Source organism: Phacochoerus africanus, chromosome 4 (assembly GCF_016906955.1).
Source record: "Phacochoerus africanus isolate WHEZ1 chromosome 4, ROS_Pafr_v1, whole genome shotgun sequence".
NCBI lineage: Eukaryota > Metazoa > Chordata > Mammalia > Artiodactyla > Suidae > Phacochoerus > Phacochoerus africanus.
Window position 1 is genome coordinate 107952672 of NC_062547.1, and position 23462 is coordinate 107976133.

Here is a 23462-nt window from a genome sequence, read left to right on the forward strand (position 1 = left end):
AAGTCATAGAAACAGTAATTATAATTAGCCCTAAAGTGGAAACAACATTAACTCCAGAATGAACAAATTTTAGTTTATTCATACAATGGACTACTATAAAACTATGGTGTACAATATGGTAACTATTACCCATACATGCCTACTTAAATGTAAGCGAATTCAAACTAAAATGAATTAATTAGCCTCATTCACACTAACCACATTTCAAATGCACAACGGCACATGTGGCTAGAGGCTACATTGAACATCAGAGATATAGAACATTTCCATCATTTTAAAAAATCTGATTGGATAGCACTGCTACAGAGCAATGAAAATGAAATTCTGTTATATGCAACAATATGAGTGACTCTTAAAAGCACGTTGTTGAGTAACACAATGCAGACACAAATGACTATGTGCTTATCCTACTGTGTATTCACAGAACAAATTAACCTATTCATTGTAGAAGTCAAGTGATTGGTAAATTTTTTTGGTTTTTTGGGGGGTTTTTTAGGCCACACCTGCAGCATATGGAGGTTCCCAGGCTAGAAGTCCAATCAGAGCTACAGCTGCCGCCCTATGCCACAGCCACAGCAATGCAGGATCTGAGCCATCTGAGCCGCATCTGTGACCTACACCACAGCTCACGGCAATGCCAGATCCTTAACCCACTGAGCAAGGCCAGGGATCGAACTCATATCCTCATGGATGCTAGTAGGCTTTGTTAACCACCGAGCCATGACGGGAACTCTGAGAATGGTAATTTTTAGGGATGAAGGATTTACACAAGAAGGAAGGTGGAGGAGGGAGGGGCTTTGGGAATACTTGAAATTATCTGTTTCTTTAACTGGACTCTGGTTACATGGGTGCCTTCACTTTGTAAAAATCCATCAGTTTATAGTTTTAATTTTTTTCAACTCTTCCAAAAAACAGTTTCAATAAAACATCTATAAACAAAATATTCTTTGACACTCCATTTATTATCTGTTAGGCAGCCATCAAGCTTTTATCCTTCTTTTGATCTCTACACTGTTTTCTTTCCTCACTTTTGTTAGTTGTGTGATTTCTACTTTATCAAAGCATATTATATTTAATTCTATTCTGCCATGCTTATGCTCAGTTTAGTATTTATCTTAGTTCTAGCATAAATTAACTATACTGAGGTAAAGCTAGGTAGTCTAACATACTTGATGCTCACCACCATACCTTTTATCAAAATTTACCCAATCATATCTTGGTTGGTTATAACCTGCCTTGCTGTCAGTTCTTAAGGAGTATCTCATAACATTTACTGGGTACTTCCGTATCTAAACCATTTATAATTGAGGGCAGTTTGTTGATGATCAAATAATGAGCTCATGCTTTCTTTCCTAGAGGATTTTTCAAGTGTTTCTCCACTTTTCTGGAGGTGAAAGTTGCTGTTAAAAATATCTGATACCAACTTTCCCCCCCTCCTTTTTTTTGGTTGATAAAAATATTATTTCTTCATCTTTAAATCTCAATAATTTTACTACCGTATGTCTCAATGGATCAATTTTCCTAGACATTTTATGTGCCATTACAATATGCAGGTCCAAATCTTATTTTAATATTTATTGTTTATCATTATTACTGTTTCAGTAAACTTTAACTATAGATTCAAATATTTATTGTTTGATTAGTTTGGTTTTCTTCCTTGGAAACTCTAATTATGTACATGTTGGCTCTCCTTTTCCTATCTTCTATATTTGTCTCTTTTTTTCTAATACTTTTTTCCTACTTTTATTTTATATTCTCCATTTCTCCCCCACCTTCTATGCCACAAACATGCTTTCTATGTTGTCTCTTCTTCCTTTTGTGCTTTATAATTTAGTTTTCATTTCTGAATTTTTTTCCCATTTCCTGAGTTTTGTCAGTTTTCATTCCATAGTCTCCTTCACCTAGCTATTTTTCCTCCTGTCCTGTGGCAATGATTATTTTTTAGCTTAAACTTACATATAGTTACATTTATATTTTTATCTGGTTCATGGTAACATTTTTCTAGGAGTGTTCACTGTCCATAGTAATGCTTAATAATTTCCATTTCTTCCACTGTAATTATTTGCTATGTGGGCAGAGCCTTTTCCTTTTCTACTTACTCATATTTGAATGAGATATATTTTTCTAAACCAAGGGCAGAAAGTTACGGTAACAGAACATGTACCAGGTTTCCAAGCTTCAAAACGGAAGAGTTATCTTCTCCATTTATATAGAGGAGAAGTTAAATATAGTTCTATATGTGGTTATACCTCTCTGCCTCTGGAAACCTGGCCTGCTTCAAAAGAACTTCTACTGCCAGTTTTGGGATTCCAAGAACTCTTCACAATTCCTGTTTTACAAGTTTACATATTCATTGTAGAAGGTACATTTTGCTGGCACTTTTTGAGATCTGCCATCTCTGGACCTCCTAGACATTCTGCAAAGCTTTTGTCCAATTCTTTCCAAAATACTCTGCCTTGATTTATCTACCTGGATCCTGCTCCCAGAACTTCAATCTTAAGGTTAGAACCCTCACCTTCCGTGCAGAAATATGCTGAAGATAATCTGAGTTCTGTCACTCCTGAGACCCTCTCCACATAGCATGTTTTTGTTTGTAAAATCTTCATGAATCTACAAGCTGGTTCCCTGTTCTACTTCAATTTTGGCAATATTTAGATATAATTACAACTTTGACATTTTTTGTTGGTCTCAAAATTGTACTGAAACTATAGTATATGTGTGCAAGTGTGGGTGTGTGCATGCATGTGTTTTATTCTTCTTACTGCTCTGTATAGTTACCAGAGAAGTGAAAAGGTTCAGAACCAGACTTCTAGAAAATTACTATCATCTTTCTCATCTCTGCTGAGAATATTTGCTGGGATGTTTCACGTGAACTTTTAATAAGGAATGTTCAACACTGTACTGATTACTTTTTCAATCTGAGCTTTCTTTTCTCCTCTAATTTCTTATCTCAGTTAATGGATTATCATTTATTGAGTTCCCCAGGCTCGATATTTGAACAATAGCCTAGATTTTTCTATATTTTATACCAGGGACATCAAATTAATAACCTTGCCCTTTTGTCCAAACTAATATTTCTCAATTATGTTTTATTCTATCTCTAAATAGAGAAATGCTCAAATGATCTCCTAATTACTCTCCTTTGTTTCCAGTTTTCCCCTATTAGCTTCATCTTCCACACTATTTTCAATATTCTATCTAAAACACATATTTGATCACTTTCATCTGTGAGATTTACTTTTTTCAATGGCTTCCAGGGGTACACAGGATAATATTCTTCATGTTAACTTGGCAAAGAAATCTTGCCAAGACCAGGCCCTTACTGGACTCAAATCCTCCTGTCCAATTTAGATCATGCTACTCCTGTCATAAAAAATGCCTCACCAAGATATTTCACACATTTTGCCTCTACTTTCCTTGCTCATTTTCCTATAAAGAACTTATCACCAGGGTACTTGCATTATGAGAAATCACTTATCTTCATGACTCAATTCAAGTACCACATTGTCTATAAGCATATAGACATAAAAATGATAAAAATTACCTAGATAAAAATGACCATTTTCTCCACTATTCCCAGGCCAGTCTGTAAGGGCTTTAATCAAGGCATTTCTAAGTATTCACTGACCTCCTTTTTAGGTGTTTTTCTGCCCCTATTAAACTCTAAGGAACTTGAAGGTTAAGTGCATATCTTATTGGTCCTTGTAGTTTCAGTGCCAGATACAGGTGAATAAATAAAAAGCTGTTACACTGTATTGATATGTCAAGTTTTGTCTCCCATCTAAACTGCAAGTTCATTGAAGGCAGAGGCAATATGTGCCCAATTCAGATTTTTTTTTGTATAAATTTATTCATGTTTTCTAGTCTGTTTTCCCAGGGGACAACAAATTGCTCCTTATGAACTGAAGGTTTATGTTAGCCTTTTGGAAAAAATAATTTAAAAATGAAGACCAATTACTCTACTACTATGATAAAAATAAATACTAAATATATTTCATACATTCAGGGAGGACAAATTAATAACAAATGTTGGTTTAATTTAGAAGAATAATAAATTTATGTATTAAAATTCTAAAATTCATAAGTTATTATGTTCCTTTGTTGATGATACTATGTTTTCTAATAGTCAAACTGGCTAAAATAGAAATTAATAGTCAAAAAAATCTACAACCAATGAATCAACATTGTAATCACGTGTTATAATTATGATTTTTTTCCTATATTTATGAATTTTCCAGATGTGTTAAATTAAGTAAATAAATTTAATTTTAAACTAAACTGTTATCTATATACTTTATGCAAATTAATTAGTTAAAATGGAGAATTAAGCATATACATGAAATTTGAGAATAAAAAATTTTCCCCTCTAAAAGTTGCTACCTTGAAACAAAAGTTTAAATCATTTACTACAATATTCTAAAGCTTCCTAAAATTGCATTTCATATGTATTAAATTAATAATGATTATGAATAATATATACACACCGAAGGATAGTCAGGATGCTTGGTACATTAGCAAAAGCAGAAAAGAGAATCGTAGAAAAGACAAAAGCAAGGAACAAAGGTAACTTATAGCACTTTGAAGCACATGTCCCATGTCTAGCATCGATAAAATCACCTTCATTATCTGAGGTTGTTAATCCTTCTTTAATGCAAGAACAATTGTAATAAGTCTATGAAAATGAAGATAGGAAACAATCTTTTAGAAATATAATCATAAGGCAAAAACTCATAATTGTAAAATAAAAATTAATAACTTCAGAGAGACTAGGCAGTTTTATTAGTAAAAATTCTTATAGTAAATCTGCCATTCATAATTTACAATGAAATGCTAATGATAAACAAGCCCAGGGTATTTTACCTAACAAAGAATTTTGTACTTGCAAACATAATTATAATTACTTATAATTCCATTATAAGTAATTGTGTACTTGTATATATAATTATAACTACTTAAATTCCATTATTTTAAGAAATTTCACTAAAAACATTTACACTTAATGGCACAATATCTGTTGGATATATTTACTGTTAGAAAATGCAATAAATAAAATGGAATTTTAGCTGGTATTTGAAATTTGGAGGGTTACCCAACTATGGACAGTTTTAGAACTATGCTAAAAAGACAAGGCTTTATTTTGTATATAATGATGACAGAGCTGTGATCTATTAAGCAGAATAGGTACAGTGTGCCTCGGGTACATGACACTTTCATGACCACAAAATTAGGTTTTAATTTTAGTGTCTTTTAAAATCAGAGAAAAAAATTATAATAATGAATATATTATAATGAATCCAGCCTGGATCATATTTGTCTTTACACCAATGTAGTTGTACATTAAGGTAATCAATTTCTTTCTTTCTCTCATTCTTTCATGCCTTCCTCCCTTTCTTCCTTCCATCTTTCTTCTAAAATGAAGGAAGGGGGTTACCAGGGTGAAAGTGCCTAAAGCCAATAATATCATAATGTCATCCCTAATGGAAACCAATGAAAACTCAGGGGTTTTGTTTCAGGATTGGTAATGTAAGGAAGAGGAATAGGTAATATTTTCTAAGAAGGCTAAACAGAGTTGGAGATAGAGACAGAGAGCAACTCATTAATCTACTGAAAAGATTCTAAATTAAATAATAATTTAAAAATCTAGTAGAAATATTAAACTAGGTTACTAGCAAAGGAATACAAGGAAATAAAGATAGCTTAAACCTGAGTGATTCAGAAAATGATGGTCCAAAAAATCACATCAGTGGTTTGCGAAAGCTGCTAAATAGTTACTGGATATGTTAACAAAAGTAGAAATATTCAAATATCCAAATTTCAAATCATTTTACCATATTTTTTTATGATGCTCATGTGCCAAACATCATTCTAGGTATTGTGAAAACATAGTAAATAATACAATAATAATCCTTGCCGTCATGTAGACAATTTTCTACTTTTGTGTGAAAGGCAATTAAAAAAAAAAACCAATTTACAATGGACCACATGACGACAAATACTATGGAGAACAAAAAATAAATTAAGGAAAAAATACAAGGATTATAGGGGTGAATTTAGCATGATCAGGGAATGTCACAATGATGCAATGAGATTTGAGCAGAGATGTGAAGAAGGTAAGGGAATGAGTCATATGGTTATCTGAAAGAATTATATTTCAGGTTGGAAAAACAAGACAGAAATTGGGACTGCTTGACAAGTTCAAAGAAGAGCAAGAAGAAAAATTTGGTGGAATGAGAGTGAACATGAAGGAAACGAAGAGAAATAAAATCAGAGTTATGTGAGAAGTATTTATATAGAAACTGTAGGTAATTGGAAGAGGAATTTAAGAGCTTCACTTTTTTTTTTTTTTTGGTCTTTTTAGGGCCGCACCCATGGCATATGGATTTTCTCAGGCTAGGGGTCCAATCAGGGCTACAGCCACCGGCCTATACCAGAGCACAGCAATGCAGAATCTGAGCTGCGTGTGCAACCTATACCACAGCTCACGGCAACGCCGGATCCTTAACCCACTGAGAGAGGCCAAGGATCAAACGTGCGTCCTCATGTATGCTAGTTGTGTTTGTTAACTGCTGAGCCATGATGGGAACTCCAAGAGCTTTGCTTTTTATTCATAATAATGTGAAAGCATTAGAGGGATACATGTATAAGTGTCACATTTAAAAAATCATTTGGGCTGCTATATTGAGATTACTAAACTTTGAAAGCAAGGATAAAAGCAGAGAAAACAGTCAAAAAGCTATTGAAGTAAGATTCAAGTCAATGGTGTTTAGGGCCAGGGTATCAGAGAAAAGGATGAAGACAGTCAGATCTAGCATTTATTTTGAAAGCAGATCTGAGGGGTTTGAAAGCAGATTTGAAGGGTCTTAGGGCAGGAATGGTTACCAGAAGGAGAAAGTAAAATTAAAAAAAAAAAAAAGAAGAAGAAGAAGTAGACAGTCATATGGACAGGAATCCCTGAAAGAAACTAAGACTTGCAGGTAAGGGAGATAGTCGGTTCATGGCTCAGAGAGGGACCAACACAATAAACACAATGACTTCACTTTTCCCCAATCTTTATGACTTTCTACTGAGACTCTTTATTATCATAATCTAGTCAGAAGCCAGAAGGCAAAGGAACTCTCATCCTATAGTTTGGTCTCCTGGAACAATTAGGAAGGTAGAGAAGGTAAAAAGTGCATCTGGAGGGCAGACAAAAAATATCCAGTACAACAAATAACTGCAGACCGTAGAACCTAAGCTGACTAGGGGAAAAGTGAAAATATGAAGAAAGTCTAGTAAACAGATGGCAGAAGCACAAGATATTAGGCTCTGGAAGGGCTGAAGAACTGAAGAGTTATATCCAGAGATATAACTAAAATGGCAGAAATTATATATTACAATGAAATAGTAAAATATATTCAATTCTTAAGATAAAAAGGGGAGACAGATCTAAGTCTACCCTATCAATAATTACAATAACTGTCAGTAGTCTAAAAACTCCAAGAAAAAGACAGACCTTAACAGAATTGAAGAAAAAAGCAAAAGTGTATTATGTACTGGCTACAGGAGACACTTTAAACATTCAGACACAAACAGTTGGAAAATAAAATGACAGAAGTAAGATACACCATGAAAACAGCAAGAGTGCCTAGACTGACTATTTAATACATAAAATAGACTTCAGAAAGAGAATATTACCAGAGATGGAAAGGGATATTTTGTAAAGATAACAGAAACAACTCATCAAGAAGCTATGACAAGCAATGTGTATGCACATTATAAGAAGTGTGAAACTACATGAAGCCAAAATAAAGAGAGAAATAGATGTATAATTATGCTAGGATATATTTTTCAGATAAAATGTTCAGGATTTAATATATCATTATAAGGTATGCAAAATGACAAGAATAATTGGTTTAAGATTAGGAGAAAAACAAATATAAGTGGACTACTAGATAGTAGACATAATAGCAAGAACTTTAAAATAGTTACGATTAATTTTTCTAGAAAATAGAGGGTAAATGTATAAAACATCATAAATGATGTAGAATTTCACTAGGAATTTGGATTCTACAAAACCTAAGTGTTAGAACTGAAAAATACAATGAGTTAATGGGTTTAACAGCAAAGCAGACACAGCAGAATAGAGAAATAGTAACTGGAAGACAGGTCAATAGACAACAGCTACATTTAAACAAACAGATAAAAGCAGATCGAAAAAATAGGAATTCCTATCATGGCGCAGCAGAAATGAATCTGACTTGGATCCATGAGGACACAGGTTCGATCCCCGGCCTCGCTCAGTGGGTTAAGGATCTGGCGTTGCTATGGCCTGTGGTGTAGGTCGCAGATATGGCTTGGATTCTGTGTTGCTGTGGCTGTAGTGTAGGCCAATGGCTACAGATCTTATTTGAACCCTAGCCTGGGAACCTCCACATGCCGTGGGTGAGGCCCTAAAAAGTAAAAAAAAATAATAAAAAAAATAGATAAAAGAGAAAAAAGTACAGAACACAGTAGAAAGGTCAATTTGTGGCCTGTTAGGCAGAATTCTAAGCTGGCACCAAAGATTCCTACCCCACCCCACCCCCCATTTATAAACCTGCCAAATCTCTAGATTAATGTGAATTGATGGATTTTAATCCCCTTACTAAATTATGTTATATGGCATAGCTGACCCTAAGAAAGAGAGGGTAAATTTCACCTAGTTAGGTAATATATAAAAGAAACTAGGCTTTTCCTGAAGTCAGAGATTCAAAGCATGTGGCATAAGGGAGATTCTGTTGCTAGCTTTGAAGATGGAAGGAGTCATGTGGTAAAGAATGGGGGTGTCCTCTAAGAGCTAAAACTGGCCCTCAGCAGACAGCTAGCAAGGAAATAGGGGCTTCATCTTCATAGCCCAAAGCAACTGAATTTGGCCCATAATCTGTAAGAGCTTGGAAGCAGATTTTTTTCCCAGAGCCTCCAGAAAGAAATTGTAGTTCAGCCAATACACTGATTTCAGTCTGTGAGTCTGAGCAAAAAACCCCGTAATGCCATATCTGGACTTCTGACCTGAGAGCTAATAAGTGGGTATTATTTAAACACACTAAGGCTATAATAATTTGTTACGCAGCAATAGTAAAGTCATAGATAGTGCTTCCCCGCATACCCCCGCAAAAGAGGAGAGAGTGAGGGGTAAATAATAGATGAGAATTTTTCAACTGATAAGACATAAATCCATGGACTAAAAATGTTCTGTGAAACCCTAGCAAAATAAATAGAATGAAAACCATATCTAGAAACATCAAAGCAAAACTGAAAAGCAGAAACAAAGAGAAAATCCTAAAAGCAGCTAAGCAGCCAGAAACATAAAGACAATATAATGGTATGTTTCAAATGCTGAGGCAGAGTTAGTGGGTGGGAATCATTACCAATACAAAATTCCACACCAAGTGAAAACAATTGTTATTTTCAGAAATGAAAATGAAATATGATTCCTCAGAAAAAAAGAAAATAATCTCAAATGAAAACATGACAATGCAATGAAATGGGTAAACAAGTGCATACTGACTGTACAAAACATTGATAGTATGTGTCACTTAAAATATACGGAGAAATAAAATATATGACAAAAATAACACAAAGTTGGAAAGATCAGTAAATGAAGTTAAAATATTCTAAGGATGATTCAACTGAAAGAGACCCTGATGCCTGACTTAATGTTTTGGACGAGATTCATTTCCTTATCTATAGATCAGAATGAGGCTCCTGTTGGACTAGAGGAGTCTCTGGAAGAAGCCCCTGACACTGCTATTTTTGAATGAAAGCTGTATCAGCTGCTGAAAAGAACTAGTCTCAGAGAGAAGATTATGAAGAAAAGCCCAAGATTTTTTTCATACCTATTTAAGGAAATTTGAAGATCTCTGATAGCATCAATAAGGGTAAGATGTGGGCCTCAGTGAGACAAAACACTCAATATTATTAATGTGAAGAGCATATATCTATTTACAGCTTGGTAAAGCTGTGATTTTCTATAGAAACTTAGAAATCTTCAGAGGTGTAGTATCTCCTACCACTTCTCCATTGTAAACTTTTGTACAAGTATCATTAAAAAGCACTCAATTTTAACACATTTTGACCCTAATCATATTTTGAATATGAACATTTAATCAGAATGATTTCAAAGCTGACATATTTTCACTGAAAAAAGACTTTCCAGAGGTAATTCCATTAACATAATGTAGACAATATTTTCTGTATATGGTATTTAATTTTCATTTTGTTAGAGTTATTTTTACTGGTATCAATTCTTTCCCATTTGAAATTAATGCATATTTTATCCATTAATTGGTTTCATTTATATTGAATTGTACTGCTCATAACTTCTGCTATTATTTCTTTCAAGGCTAATTGTCCTGGGTAATTCTTAACATCCAATTTTTGTCCAAAATATTTTATTCTTTCAGTTTTTATTCAACATCAAATTTTACCACACAGTTTGTATCACTATTTTGTGAATTATTTCATATTTGTTATGAATTATTTCTTAGAGAAATGAAAGGAAATTACAAAGATTTTTATGAAAAAAAAATCCCTAAGAGGGACTTCCCAGAAAAAAGAAAGATGGATTGGAGCCATATACTGAGTAGCCATTTTATTTTTTTTAATTTTTTTTCTTTTGGCCATGCCCACAGAATGAGGAAGTTCCTGGGCCAGGGATTAAACCTGCACCACAGCAGTGACCCAAGCCACAGCAATGATAATACTGGATCCTTAACTGGTAGACCACCAGGGAACTCCAGTGAGTGACCTATTTATCTCTTGGGATCAAAACACCAAGGTCAAACAGTTCTGCTTTACACTGTGGTGACAATGTGGGCATTTAAAAAATCATTTATTTGTCAAAATAAATGGAGGAAAGGAAGTAGGTAGAAGTATAAAGTAAGATTATCCATAAGTTAATAAATTGTTGAAGATGGGTGATTAACATAGTGGAGTTCATTATGCTTTTCTATTACATTTAAAGCTTTCCACAGTAATATATTTTATTTATTTTTTTGTTTGTTTGTTTGTCTTTTAAGGGCTGAACCCACGGCACATGGAGGTTTCCAGGCTAGGAGTTAAATTGGAGATGAAGCCGCTGGCCTAAGTCACAGTCACAGTAACCTGGATCCGGCCTATGTCACAGTCACAGTAACATGGGATCTAAGCTGCATTTGTGACATATACCACAGCTCATGGCAATGGTGGATCCTTAACCCACTGAGAGAAGCCAGGGATCAAACCCACGTCCTCATGGATACTAGTTGGACTCATTAACTGTTGAGTCATGATGGGAACTCCACATAGTAATACATTTTAAAATAAATCAATCATTTAAAAATATAATAGTGTCGAAAATATATAAACAATCATCTTAAATTTTAAAAATTTGAAGAATCACTTTAAACATTTAAGAAGGAAGATACCAGAGTTCCCATTCCTGAAGATTGTTATTAAAATGTAGGCAGTGAAAACATGACAGTTGGAACTAACGTTGGTCAGGTATGCTAGTATTTTTTAATAAAATGATCTGTATATAACAGGAAAAAGAACATTGTATGTACATACTAATAAATAAAGTACTTTATTTATAAAGTACAAATTTATAAAGTACTTTATTGCCTACTAAGGGAGATAGAGTAATGCCTATGGGTCAGGAAATATCTTCTTTGTTGCTATCTTCTTCTCATTAAGACTAGACAAAGAGAGGCGAGTGATAAACAGAATTATTCTTTTTTATTTATTCTCTGTTAGGGCCACACCCACGGCATATGGAAGTTCCCAGGCTAGGGGTTGAATCAGAGCTGCAGCTGCTGGCCTACACCACAGCCACAGCAACATGGGACCCAAGCCATCTGGGATCTACATCGCAGCTAGTGGTAACGCCAAATCCTTAACCAACTGAGCGAGGCCAAGGATGGAACCTGCGCCCTCATTGGATACTAGTCCGGTTTCATAACCCGCTAAGCCACAACGGGAACTTCAAACACAGAATTTTTAAAGCCTGGGTCCTTACTTCTGTGCTAATTAAAAGGAGAAGCTGAAGTTATAGCCCATTGTTTAGCTAAAAGCTCATTTATGCCACTTTAGATGTAAGAAAATTAAGCTGGAGTCAATCAAGTAAAAGAATAGGTAACCGCTTTGAATGAAAAAATAAGAAAATTTTTCTGGAGGTTGATAGAAGGCCCAGAGAAATAAAGAATTCTGATGGTAATGGCACCAAAGATGAGCAAATAAAGGCATTTAAAATGAGTCACAATTCATGTAAATGTCAAAGGACAAACAAGAATAACATATTCAATTTTATGTAATCAATTTTATGGTAATTTCTGGCACATAATAAAGGGACTGATTTCCACATGAGTGTAATGTAGGGTAGAAATAGAGAGACAGCAAGAAGGCAGAGTGTAGATATTTTGAATCCTCAGAAGGAAAAACTGATTGAAAGGAGACCCAGAGGATAGTATTGGTCAACGTACTGGTGTGGGAAAGATTATGGTTCAATATTTCAGTACTGCTGATAAAATAAACTAATGAGTGGAAGACAAAATATTCTCAGACTGCTTCTTTCAAGTGTGCTATGGCAAGAGACACAAGATAGTGTGTGTCACCCATTGCTTTAAAACCATAAAAGCGAGATAATGTAATATAGGGAAGAATGTTTTAATGCAGGCGTATCTTTTCCATTCCCAATTTTCATAAGCCTTACATATTGTGGCCAAAGAGCTACAATTTAAGAAATATTTAAGGGAAAATAAGGAGGGAAAAGATTTTATAGGCAGCAAGGAGTAAAATATAATCATCATCTGTATGTTGCACTTATCAATCGAGAGGAAGAAGTGTAACAAAAGATAATTACCTTGCGATTCTTAAATGTTTTAGAATGTGTACAACCTGCAAAACAAGGAGAAAAATATCCAATATCATTTCTTCCACATGTAGCAGAATAAAGTGAAGATGAACATTTACAACGAGAATTGCAAGGAGCTGTCAGGTTTCCCAACTGCCCTGTTCTGTAAAAGAAGAGACTGAATGTAATTATTATACCACTGTATTATACTCACTAATGTGTATATCAAGATATCAATGAGATCTATAAAATATGATTATTTAAATAATTTTAACAGATTTACATATAATTGTTATACGATAAGCTGTACATAGTTAAAGAATTTACATGTACTTGTGAAACCATAACTGCAATCATGTTAATAACCACCCCAAAAAGTTTCCTCATGCTCCTTTGTAATTCCTCCATTCTCTGGCATTACGCTGATCTACTTTCTGACACTATTCATTAATTTTCATTTCATAGTGTTTTTATGAAATGGAATCATGTGCTATGTGCACTTTCTTTGCCAGGCTTCTTTAAAGCAGCTGGTCTTTACATGTTCTTTGTATGGTCATATGCTTCCATGTCTCTTGGATAAATATTAAGGAGTAGAATATTTGGATCATATGCTAGATGTTTAGTTAGCTATTTAAGAAACGGTCATTTTTCCAAAGTGGTTATGCTGTTTTACATTCTCACCAGCAGTGTATAATATTTCACTTGCTTTCTATATTCTTTGCAACACCTGGAATAGTCAGTCTTTTGATTTAATTTAATTTAAAATTTTAATGATTTTATTTTATTTTTATACTTGGTTTACAGTGTTCGGTCAATTTTCTATGGTACAGCAAAGTGACCCATCACACATACATATGTACATTCTTTTTCTCACATTATTCTCCATCATAAGTGACTAGATATAGCTCCCAGCGCTATATAGCAGTCTTTTTAATTTTAGACATTCTCATAGGGATAGCAGTTTCATGCTGTGGTTTTTAATACGTATTTCCCTAATGACTGATGCTGGACATCTTTCCTAGGGCTTATTTTTCCATCTGCATTTATTATTTGGTTAAATATTTGTTTAAATCTTTTGCCCATTTTTGTGGTTTTCTCATTACTAAGCATTGAGAGTTCTTTAAGTGCTATAGAAAACAAGTACTTTGTTAGATAAATGATTTTCAAATATCTTCTCATGGTCTATGGCCTGAAGGATCATTCAGAGAGAAGACTTTATTTTGATGAAGTCCAATTTGTTTATATATCTCCTTATGGATCATACTTTGGTGTCATTATCTAAGAAATCTTTGCTAAACCCAAGTATGCAAAAATTTTCCTCATGTTTTTAGAATTTTGTATTTTACAATTACATCTGCAATTCATTTGGAATTAATTATTTTATATGGTAGATTAAAGTTTGTTTAAATATAGTTATCTTTGGAGTTCCTGTTGTGGCACAGAGGAAATGAATCCGACTAGGAACTATGAGGTTGCAGGTTGGATCCTGACCTGACTCAGTGGGTTAAGGATCAAGTGTTGCCGTGAGCTGTGGTGTAGGTCACAGACACAGCTTAATCTGGTGTTGCTGTGGCTGTGGCATAGGCCAGCAGCTGTAGCTCTGATTCGACCCCTAGCCTGGGAAACTCCATTTGCTGTGGTACAACCCTAAAAAGCAAAAATAATAAATACAGATATCTAATGTTCCAGAATCATTTGTTAAAATGACTATATTTCTCTGCTAACCTGCATACATACCCTCTCAAAATCAATTATCCATATATATGCGTACTTGTTTTTGGACCCTCTAGTCTGTTCCACTGACTTATTTGTCTATATTTATACCAATACTAACTTCTTGATTATTGTAGCTTTACAATAAGTCTTGAAATCAAATAGGGTTAGTCCTCCACCTTTGTTATCTAGCTGTCTGTGGATTTTCTAGGTCCTTTGCATAACTATATGAATTTAAAAGTCATTTTTCAATATCTAAAAAAGAAAACTTGCTGGGATTTGGATTGTGATTACATCAAATACATACATCAATTTGGGGAGGATTAACATCTTAAGGATACTGAAGCTTATAACCCACAAATATGGGGTATCTCTTCATTTAAAAATTGAGGTCCTTAAACATAAGGCTGGATAACATAAAACTCTTAGAGGGAGACATAGGCAGAATACTCTTTGACATAAATCACAGCAATATCTTTGGATCCACCTCCTAGAGTAATGAAAATAAAAATAAACAAACGGGACCTAGTTATAAGCTTTTGCACAGCAAAGGAAACCATAAACAAAATGAAAAGGCAACCCACAGAATGGGAGAAAATCTTCGCAGATTAAGCAACCAACAAGGGATTAATCCACAAAATATACAAACATCTCTTACAGCTTTATATGAAAAAAAAAATCAAAAATGGTGAGAAGATCTAAATACACATTTCTCCAAAGAATACAGATGACCAAAAAGCACATGAAAAGATGCTCAACATCACTAATTATTAGGGAAATGCAAATTAAAACTACACACTCACACCAGTCAGAATGGCCATCGTGAAAAATTCTACCAACAATAAATGCTGGAAAGATTGTGGAGAAAAGGGAACCTTCCTACACTGCTGGTGAGAATGTAAACTGTTGCAACAACTATGGAGAACAGTATGGAGGTTCCTTAAAGAAACTAAATGTAGAACTACTATATGATCCAGCAATCCCATTCCTGGGCATAAAATCCAGAGAAAACCATAATTTGAAAAGATACGAGTTGCTTCTAAACCTTGGCTATTGTAAATAAATATATAATGCTGCAATAATTACAAGGTTGTATATGTCTTTACTAATCAGTTTTCTTCTATTCAGATAAATACCAAGGAGTAGAACTGCTGGAATATATGACAGTTCTAATTTTAATTAATTTATTATTATTTTTTTGTCTTTTTTTTTATCTTTATAGGGCCACACCTGTGGCATATGGAGGTTCCCAGGCCAGGGGTTGAATCAGAGCTGTAGCTGCCGGTCTACATCATAGCCACGGCAAACTGGATCCAAGCCTCATCTATGGTCTACAACACAGCTCACAGCAATGAACTAGGCCAGGGATCAAACCCGTGTCCTCTTGGATACTAGTTGGGTTCATCAACCATTGAGCCATGACAGGAACTCCTCTAATTTAAATTTTTTAAATGGCCATTTCATGGTGGCTGCAGCAATTTACATTGTCACCAGTAGTGCATAAGGATTCCCTTTTCTCTACATCCTTGTCCATACTTGTAATCTTTTTGATTACAGATGTTCTGACAGATGTGAGGTGATATCTCATTATAGTTTTGATTTGCATTTCCTTGATGATTAGTGACACTGAGCATCTTTTCACGTGCCTGTTGTTCATTTGTGTGTTCTCTTTGGAAAAATGTCTATTCAGATTCTCTATTCATTTTTTATGTTTTTATTTTTTTTATTTTGCTTTTTAGGACCACACTCACAGCATATGGACGTTCCCAGGCTAGGGGTCAAATTGGAGCTACAGCTGCCAGCCTACACCACAGACATAACAACGCAGGATCTGAGCCGCGTCTGCGACCCACACACACACACAGCTCATGGCAATACCAGATCCTCAAACCACTGAGCAAGGCCAGGGGTCCAATTGGCAACCTCAGGGTTCCAAGTCGGATTCATTTCTGCTGCTCCACGATGAGAATTCCTCCATTCATTTTTTAATTGGGATGTTTGCTTTTTTGATGTTAATTTGTGTGTGTTCTTTATACACACTGGAATATTAACCCCTTGTCAAATATATAATTTGCAAATATCTTCTCTCATTTAATAAACAATCTTTTTGTTTTGTTATGCTTTCCCTTACTAAGCAAAGCTTTTTAGTTTGATACAGTCTCATTATTTATTTTTGCTTTTGTTTCCCTTGGCTGAGAATACATCCAAAAATACTAAGACTGATATCAAAAAGTGTACTAAGTTTTTTCCAAAAGTTTTATGGTTTCAGGTCTTATGTTTAAGTTTTTAATCCATTTTGAATTTATTCTTGGGCATGGTGAAAGAGAGTAATCCAGTTTGATTCTTTTGCACGTAGCTGTTCAGTTTTCCCAAAACTATTTGTCGAAGAGGCTGTCTTTTCCCCATTATGTATGCATCTTTTGTGGTAGATTAATTCCCTTCATAAAAGTAGATTCATTTCTAGACTCTCTATTATGTTTCATTAATCTATGTATCTGTTTTTATGCCTGTAGTGTACTTTTTGGTGACTATAGCTCTGTAGTATAGTTTGAAATCAGGAGATCATGATTTCTTCTTTCATAAAATTATTTTGGTTGTTTGGAGTCTTTTGTATTTCCATACACATTTTAGATTTGTTCTAGTTTTGTGAAAAATGCCATTGATATTTTAATAGGGATCACACTGAATCTGAAGTTTGCCTTGGGTAGTATGGTCATTTTAACAATATTAATTTTTATATCCATGAACACAGTATGTAATTCCACAGGTTTGGGTAGTCTCCTATTTCTTTCATCAGTGTCTTACAGTCTTCTGAGTACAACTCTCTTACCTTCTTAGTTATATTTACCCCTAGGAATTTTGTTCTTTTTAATGCATTTGTATGAGATTGTTTTCTTAATTTCTTTTTTCTGATAGTTCAGTGTATAGAAATGAAACAGATTTATATACATTAAATTTGTATCCTGTAGCTTTACCAAATTTATTGATGAGCTCTAGTAGCTTTTTGGTTTGTCTTGAATATTTTCTATGTATAGTATAAAGTCATCTGTAAACAGTAAAATTTTTTCTTTCCAAATTGGATTCCTTTAATTCTATTTCTTATCTGACTGTTGTGGCTAGGATTTCTAAGACTGTGTTGATATAAGCAGTGAGAGTGGGCATCCTTTTTTTTATTCCTGATCTTAGAGGAAATTCTTTCAGCATCCCACCAATGAGTATGATGTTGGTCATAGGCTTATTATTTATGGTCATTATTGTGTTGAGGTGTGTTCCCTCCGTTTTGTTGAGTTTTTTTTCATCATATGAGTGCTAAATTTTGTCAAAAGCTTTTCTTAATCTTTTGAGAAGATCACTATTTTTATTCAATTTGTTAATGTGGTGTATCACATTGATCAATTTGTAGATATTAAACCATTCTTGTACCCTTGGGATAAAAACTACTTGATCATGGTGTATGATCTTTTTAATGTATTGTTGGATTTGACTTGCTAATATTTTGTTGAGGACTTTTACAAATGTTTATCAGTGCTATTGGCCTGTAATTTTCTTATCCACAATATCTTTGTCTGGTTTTCTTATTAAAGTAATGCTGGCCTCACAGAATGAGTTTGGAAGTGTTCCTTGCTCTGAATTTTTTTTTAATACATTGAGAGGGATACGTGTTAATTATTCTTTAAATGTTTGGTAGAATTTACCTGTCAAGCCATTTGGTCCTGAACTTTCATTTGTTGGGAGTTTTGAAAATTACTGATTCTATTTCAATAATGGTTATTGTATGTCCATATTTTTTTTTTCTTTTTATGCCCATAAGTGGGGCATACGGAAGTTCCTGGGCTAGGGGTCCAATTGGAGCTTCACTGCAGGCTTATGCCACAGCCACAGCAACACAAAACTATGAGCCGCATCTGTGACCTATGCTTCAGCTTGTGGCAATGCCAGGTCCTTAACCCACTATGCAAGTCCAGGGATCACACCTGTATCCTCGTGGTCACTACGTAGGGTTCTTAGTCCACTGAGTCATGGTAGGAACTCATGTTCATATTTTCTATTTCTTCCCGATTCACTCTGGGGAGACTGTACATTTCCAGGAATTTGTCCATTTCTTCCAGGTTGTCCATTTTATTGGTGTACAGTTGTTCATAGTAATCTTTTATGATCCTTTTTATTTCTGTGGTTTAAAATTTTTAAATTCATTACTGTTTTTATTGGTTTGGGCCCACTCTTTTTTTCTTGAAAAGTTTGGCTAAAGATTTATCAATTTTGTTTATCTTTTCAAAGAACTAGCTCTTAGTTTCATCAATCTTTTCTATTTTTTATTTTTTATTTTTAGTCTCTATTTCATTTATTTCTGCTCTAATCTTTATGATTTCTTTCCTTCTACTAACTTTGGGTTTTGTTTGCTCTTTTTCTAGTTCCTTTAGGTGTAAGGTTAGCTTATTTGAGATTTTTTCTTGTTTCCCGAGGCAGGACCATATTGCTCTATTTTCATTTGTCTTCAAGTATTTTCTGAATTCTTTTATTTTTTTCCAGTGGTCCATTGGTTGTTTAGTAGAATATTATTTAGCATCCATGTGTTTGTTTTTCACAGTTTTGTTTTCTCTTGTGGTTGATTTTTAGTCTCATACTGTTGTGGTCAAAAAGATATTTGATAGGATTTCAGTTTTCTTAAGTTTGCCAAGGTTGTTTCATGGCCTAGCATGCAATCTTGGAGAATGTTTCAAGTGCACTTGATAAGAATGTGTATTCTGTTGCTCTTGAATGAAATGTTCTCTCTATATATATATTATTTAAGTCCATTTGGTCTAATGTATCATTTAAGGCCAGTGTTTTCTTTTTTATTTTCTCTCTGGATATTCTATCCATTGATATAAGTGGGATGTTAAAGTTTCCACTATTATGGTGTAACTGTCAATTTCTCCCTTTGGGTCCATTAGCATTTGCTTTTATCTATTTGGGTGTTCCTATGTTGGGTGTGTAAATATTTATAACATAACTTCCCGGATTAATCTCTTGATCATTATGTAATGTCCTTCTTGGTCTCGTCTAACAGTCCTTCTTTTAAAGTCTGTTTTGTCTGATATAAATAGTGTTACCCTGGCTTTCTTTTGATTTCCATTTCCATGGAATACCTTTTTCCATTCCCTCACTTTCAGTCTGTTTTTGAATCCTTTCAATCATTCTGTGTCTTTTGGTTGGAGTATTCAGTCCATTTATATTTAAGGTAATTATTACTAAGTTTGTAATTATTGCCATTTTGTTAATTGTTTGGGGTTTGTTTATGTAGAATTTGTTTGTTTGTTTGTTCCTTTCTCTTCTTTGGTTCTCTTCCCTTGTGATTTGATGGCTATTTTTGGTACTAGGCTTGAATTCCTTTCTTATTTTCTTTGTACGTAACTAGATTTTTAATTTGTAGTTACTATGAGGTAGGTATACACACCACACACACACACACACATTTTATGTATCTTGAGTTAAAATCCATTTTAACAACTTGTGTTTTTGCTCCACCCATGTTTCCTGTTTTTGACCTAGTTTCTATCTTTTTGTTTTGTGTATCCCTTAAATACTTATAGCAGATATAATTTTACTACTTTTGTCTTTTAATCTTCCTACTAGATTTCTATGTGGCTGATTTACTCTTTTCTTCATATTCCTGTTACTGATGAGTTTTTTCTTCTTGTAATTTTCATGCTTCTAATAATGGCCTTTTCTTTTTAAGTTAGAAAAGTCCTTTTAATAGTTCTTATAAAGCTACTGGAGTTTTCTTTGTGGTAAAGTGTTTAACTACAAATTTGGTTTGCTAGATATAAAAATTAGCTATTATTCTTGTGAGTTTGTGTCTTTCAAAGGATTTATTCATTTCATGGAAGTTGTCAAATTTTACAGGCATAAATCTTTTCAAAATATTAACCTATTATCTTTTTTTTTTTTTTTTGTCTTTTCTAGGCCTGCATCCGTGGCATATGGAGGTTCCCAGGCTAGGGTCAAAATTTGAGCTAATGGCCACTGGCCTATGCCACAGCCACAGCAACACCAGGTCTGAGCTGAATCTGCGACTTACACCACAGCTCACAGCAATGCTGGGTCCTTAACCCATAAGCGAAGCCAGGGATTGAACCTGCAACCTCATGGTTCCTAGTCAGATTCGTTAACCACTGAGCCACAATGGGAACTCCCCACGTTGTCTTTTTAATATTGGTAGAATCTACATTAACATCATACCTCTAACTCCTGACTTAGGTAATTTTCTCTCTGTAGTGGTTTAGCAATTTTATTAATTTACTCAAATAACACCTGTGATTTTACTGATTTTATCCACTGTTTTTCTCATTTTTACTCTACTAATTTCTGTTCTGCTCTCAACTGTATCCTTTGTTCTACATACTCTGGAACCAGTCATTGATGTTTTTATTTGTTTAGGGTTGAAACAAATGTCATTGGTTTGAGATGTTTTTTCTTTTCTAGTACAAACTTCTAATGCTATACATTTCCCCCTACACACTGTTCTGGCAGCATCCCACAAATTTTTAATGTGTGTCCTCATTTTCATTCATTCCAACATATTTTACAATTTCTCCTTTGGAAAAATTATTTGACCCAAAGTTTATTTACAATCTTTTCTCATTGTCCAAATATTTAGGGCTTTTTCAGACATTTTTATTAAGTTATTTCTAATTTAATTCCATCATGGTCAGAAACTTTACTGTGACTGTATTATCTGATCCTTTAAATTTGCTGAGTCTTGTTTTACAGAACATGGTCTACTTTGCTAAGTACTTCATGTATACTTGAAAAGAATGCATATTTTGCTGTGTTACATGAAATGTTCTACAAACATCAATTAGGTCAATTTGGTTGATAGTGTTATTCAAATCTTTTGTATCATCACTGTTTTGTTTTGTTTTGACTTCTGTTAAGAAAGGGTTATTGAAACGGTTGACTACACTTGTATGTTTTTACATTTCTCTTCGCAGTCTATAAGTTTTTGCTCCACATATTTTAAAGCTTTTTTATTTGGTTGAGAATCATTTAGGGTTGTTTTAATTTTTGATGAATTGGCCAATCTGTAAGACACAGTAACATTATTTTTTCCTGATAATATTCTTTGCTCTCACATCTGCTTGGTCTCTGATGTCATACTCCAGCTTTCTTTTGACTATCATTAACACGTTACATCTTTTCCCATCTTTTTACATATAATCTACTTGTGCCTGTATTTAAAGTACATTTCTTTCATGCAGTATATAATTAGGTCTTGCTTTTTTTAAAAGCAAATTTTCGATTCTATGCCTTTTAACTGAGATATTGCAACCAATTATATTTAATGCAATTACTACTATGGTTAGGTTTGAATAAATCTTCTTTCTACATATTTTATATTTATTCTATCTCTCCTTTGTTCTCTTTTTCCATGCTTCTACCTAATTTGAGATCAAGTGGTTTTATAAAATTTTATTTTAACACCTATGTTGGCTTATTAGTTGTGAGTCATTGTTTTTTAGAAGTTGCTTCAGGGTTTATACTACACATTTTGACTTAATAGAGTCTACCATCATATTACATGATAGTACCTCATGGAAACCCATATTACATGTTAATCTGTTTAAAGCAATTATTTTTAAAAGGATTTAAATAGGAAAAAATATTTACCTGTATAGTTTCCTTTGCTTTGTGTATTTCATATTTTCATCTGGTGTCATTTTATTTCAGCTTGAAAGACATCCATTAATACTTCACATAGTTTAAGTTTGTTGACTGAAAACTATATTTTTATGCCTAAAATTATTTCCCCTTCATTTTTGATAGATATCCTGATTTTATATAGAATTATGGATTGACTTTTTTTCTATCAGTACATTAAAGAAATTGTTCCACCATCTTTTTACCTGCATTGCTTTTGATGTAAAACCAACTGCTGCACTTATCTTTGGTCCTTTTTATTTAAAGTATCTTTTCTACCTCCAACTGCTTTTAAGATTTGCACTTTCTACTTACTTTTAGAAATTTGATTATTATATACTATGATGTAATTTTCCTCATGTTTCTTGTACTTAATGTTGCCCTGTTTTTTAGGTCTGTAGGTGTATAGGTCACAGTAAATTTTAATGTTTTACACATCATTTCTTCAGATATTTTTCTTTCTCAAAGCTCCTTCCTTTGTCAGTTCTTTTCTTTCAGGACTTTCTATATATTGTTCTATTGTCTTCCGAACCAATAGTTTCTGATAAGAAAATCACAGTCATTTGTATTACTGCACCTCTAAGTACTATTTTAACATTCTTATTTGATAATGCCACTATCTGGATGCCCTATGGGTCAATTCTCTCATCTGTTTTGTCTCACGATTTTTGGCCATGAATTTGGCCTGTCTGGTAGTTTTTTAACGCAAGACTCTTGTCTACAAACACTTACAGCACTGTATGAGACTATCTTTCAGAGTGTTAACTCTGTCTTTCTGTTGTTAAGCACCAGCCTACCAAATTAATCCAACTAGAGACAAATTAACTCCTGGCTGGGTTAGAGTACTTTAGGGAGGGCCTCACTTTTAGGTCTTAACCTTACAGAGATATCAACTGAGAACATGGTGTTCACCATGGTTCCTCCCCAACAGCACATTCTAAAGTGGAACTCTTATCTACAGAGCATCATAATACTGGTGAAATTTTTCTTACTTTTTACAAGATTTCTACTGGATTTCAGCCTCTTGGCTTCATAATTCAGCAAATCCACAACAGAGTGTTATTTGATTTGTCTACGTCTCTCCTTACTCCTATCCCACTCCATGCCCTAATTTTTATCGCTTTAGGCTTATAGGCCTATCAAAATTTTCTGCCAGTTTTTTTGTCATCTAACTAGATGTTTTTCACCTAGATGCTTTTCCAAAATTCCCAGCTTCTTGCCA

At 33.9% G+C, this 23462-nt stretch overlaps 1 protein-coding gene across 1 annotated transcript in view; it reads right to left on the minus strand.

Moving 5' to 3' along the window:
* SLCO6A1 (solute carrier organic anion transporter family member 6A1) overlaps positions 1–23462 on the minus strand; it is a 138286-nt gene that overhangs the window by 21625 nt on the left and 93199 nt on the right. The window contains exons 11-12 of the mRNA XM_047774731.1: positions 12857–13010; positions 4485–4672 (exon numbers count right to left, since the gene is read on the minus strand). Of these exons, the coding sequence (XP_047630687.1) occupies positions 4485–4672; positions 12857–13010 (342 nt within the window). The remainder of the gene's footprint in view (positions 1–4484; positions 4673–12856; positions 13011–23462) is intronic.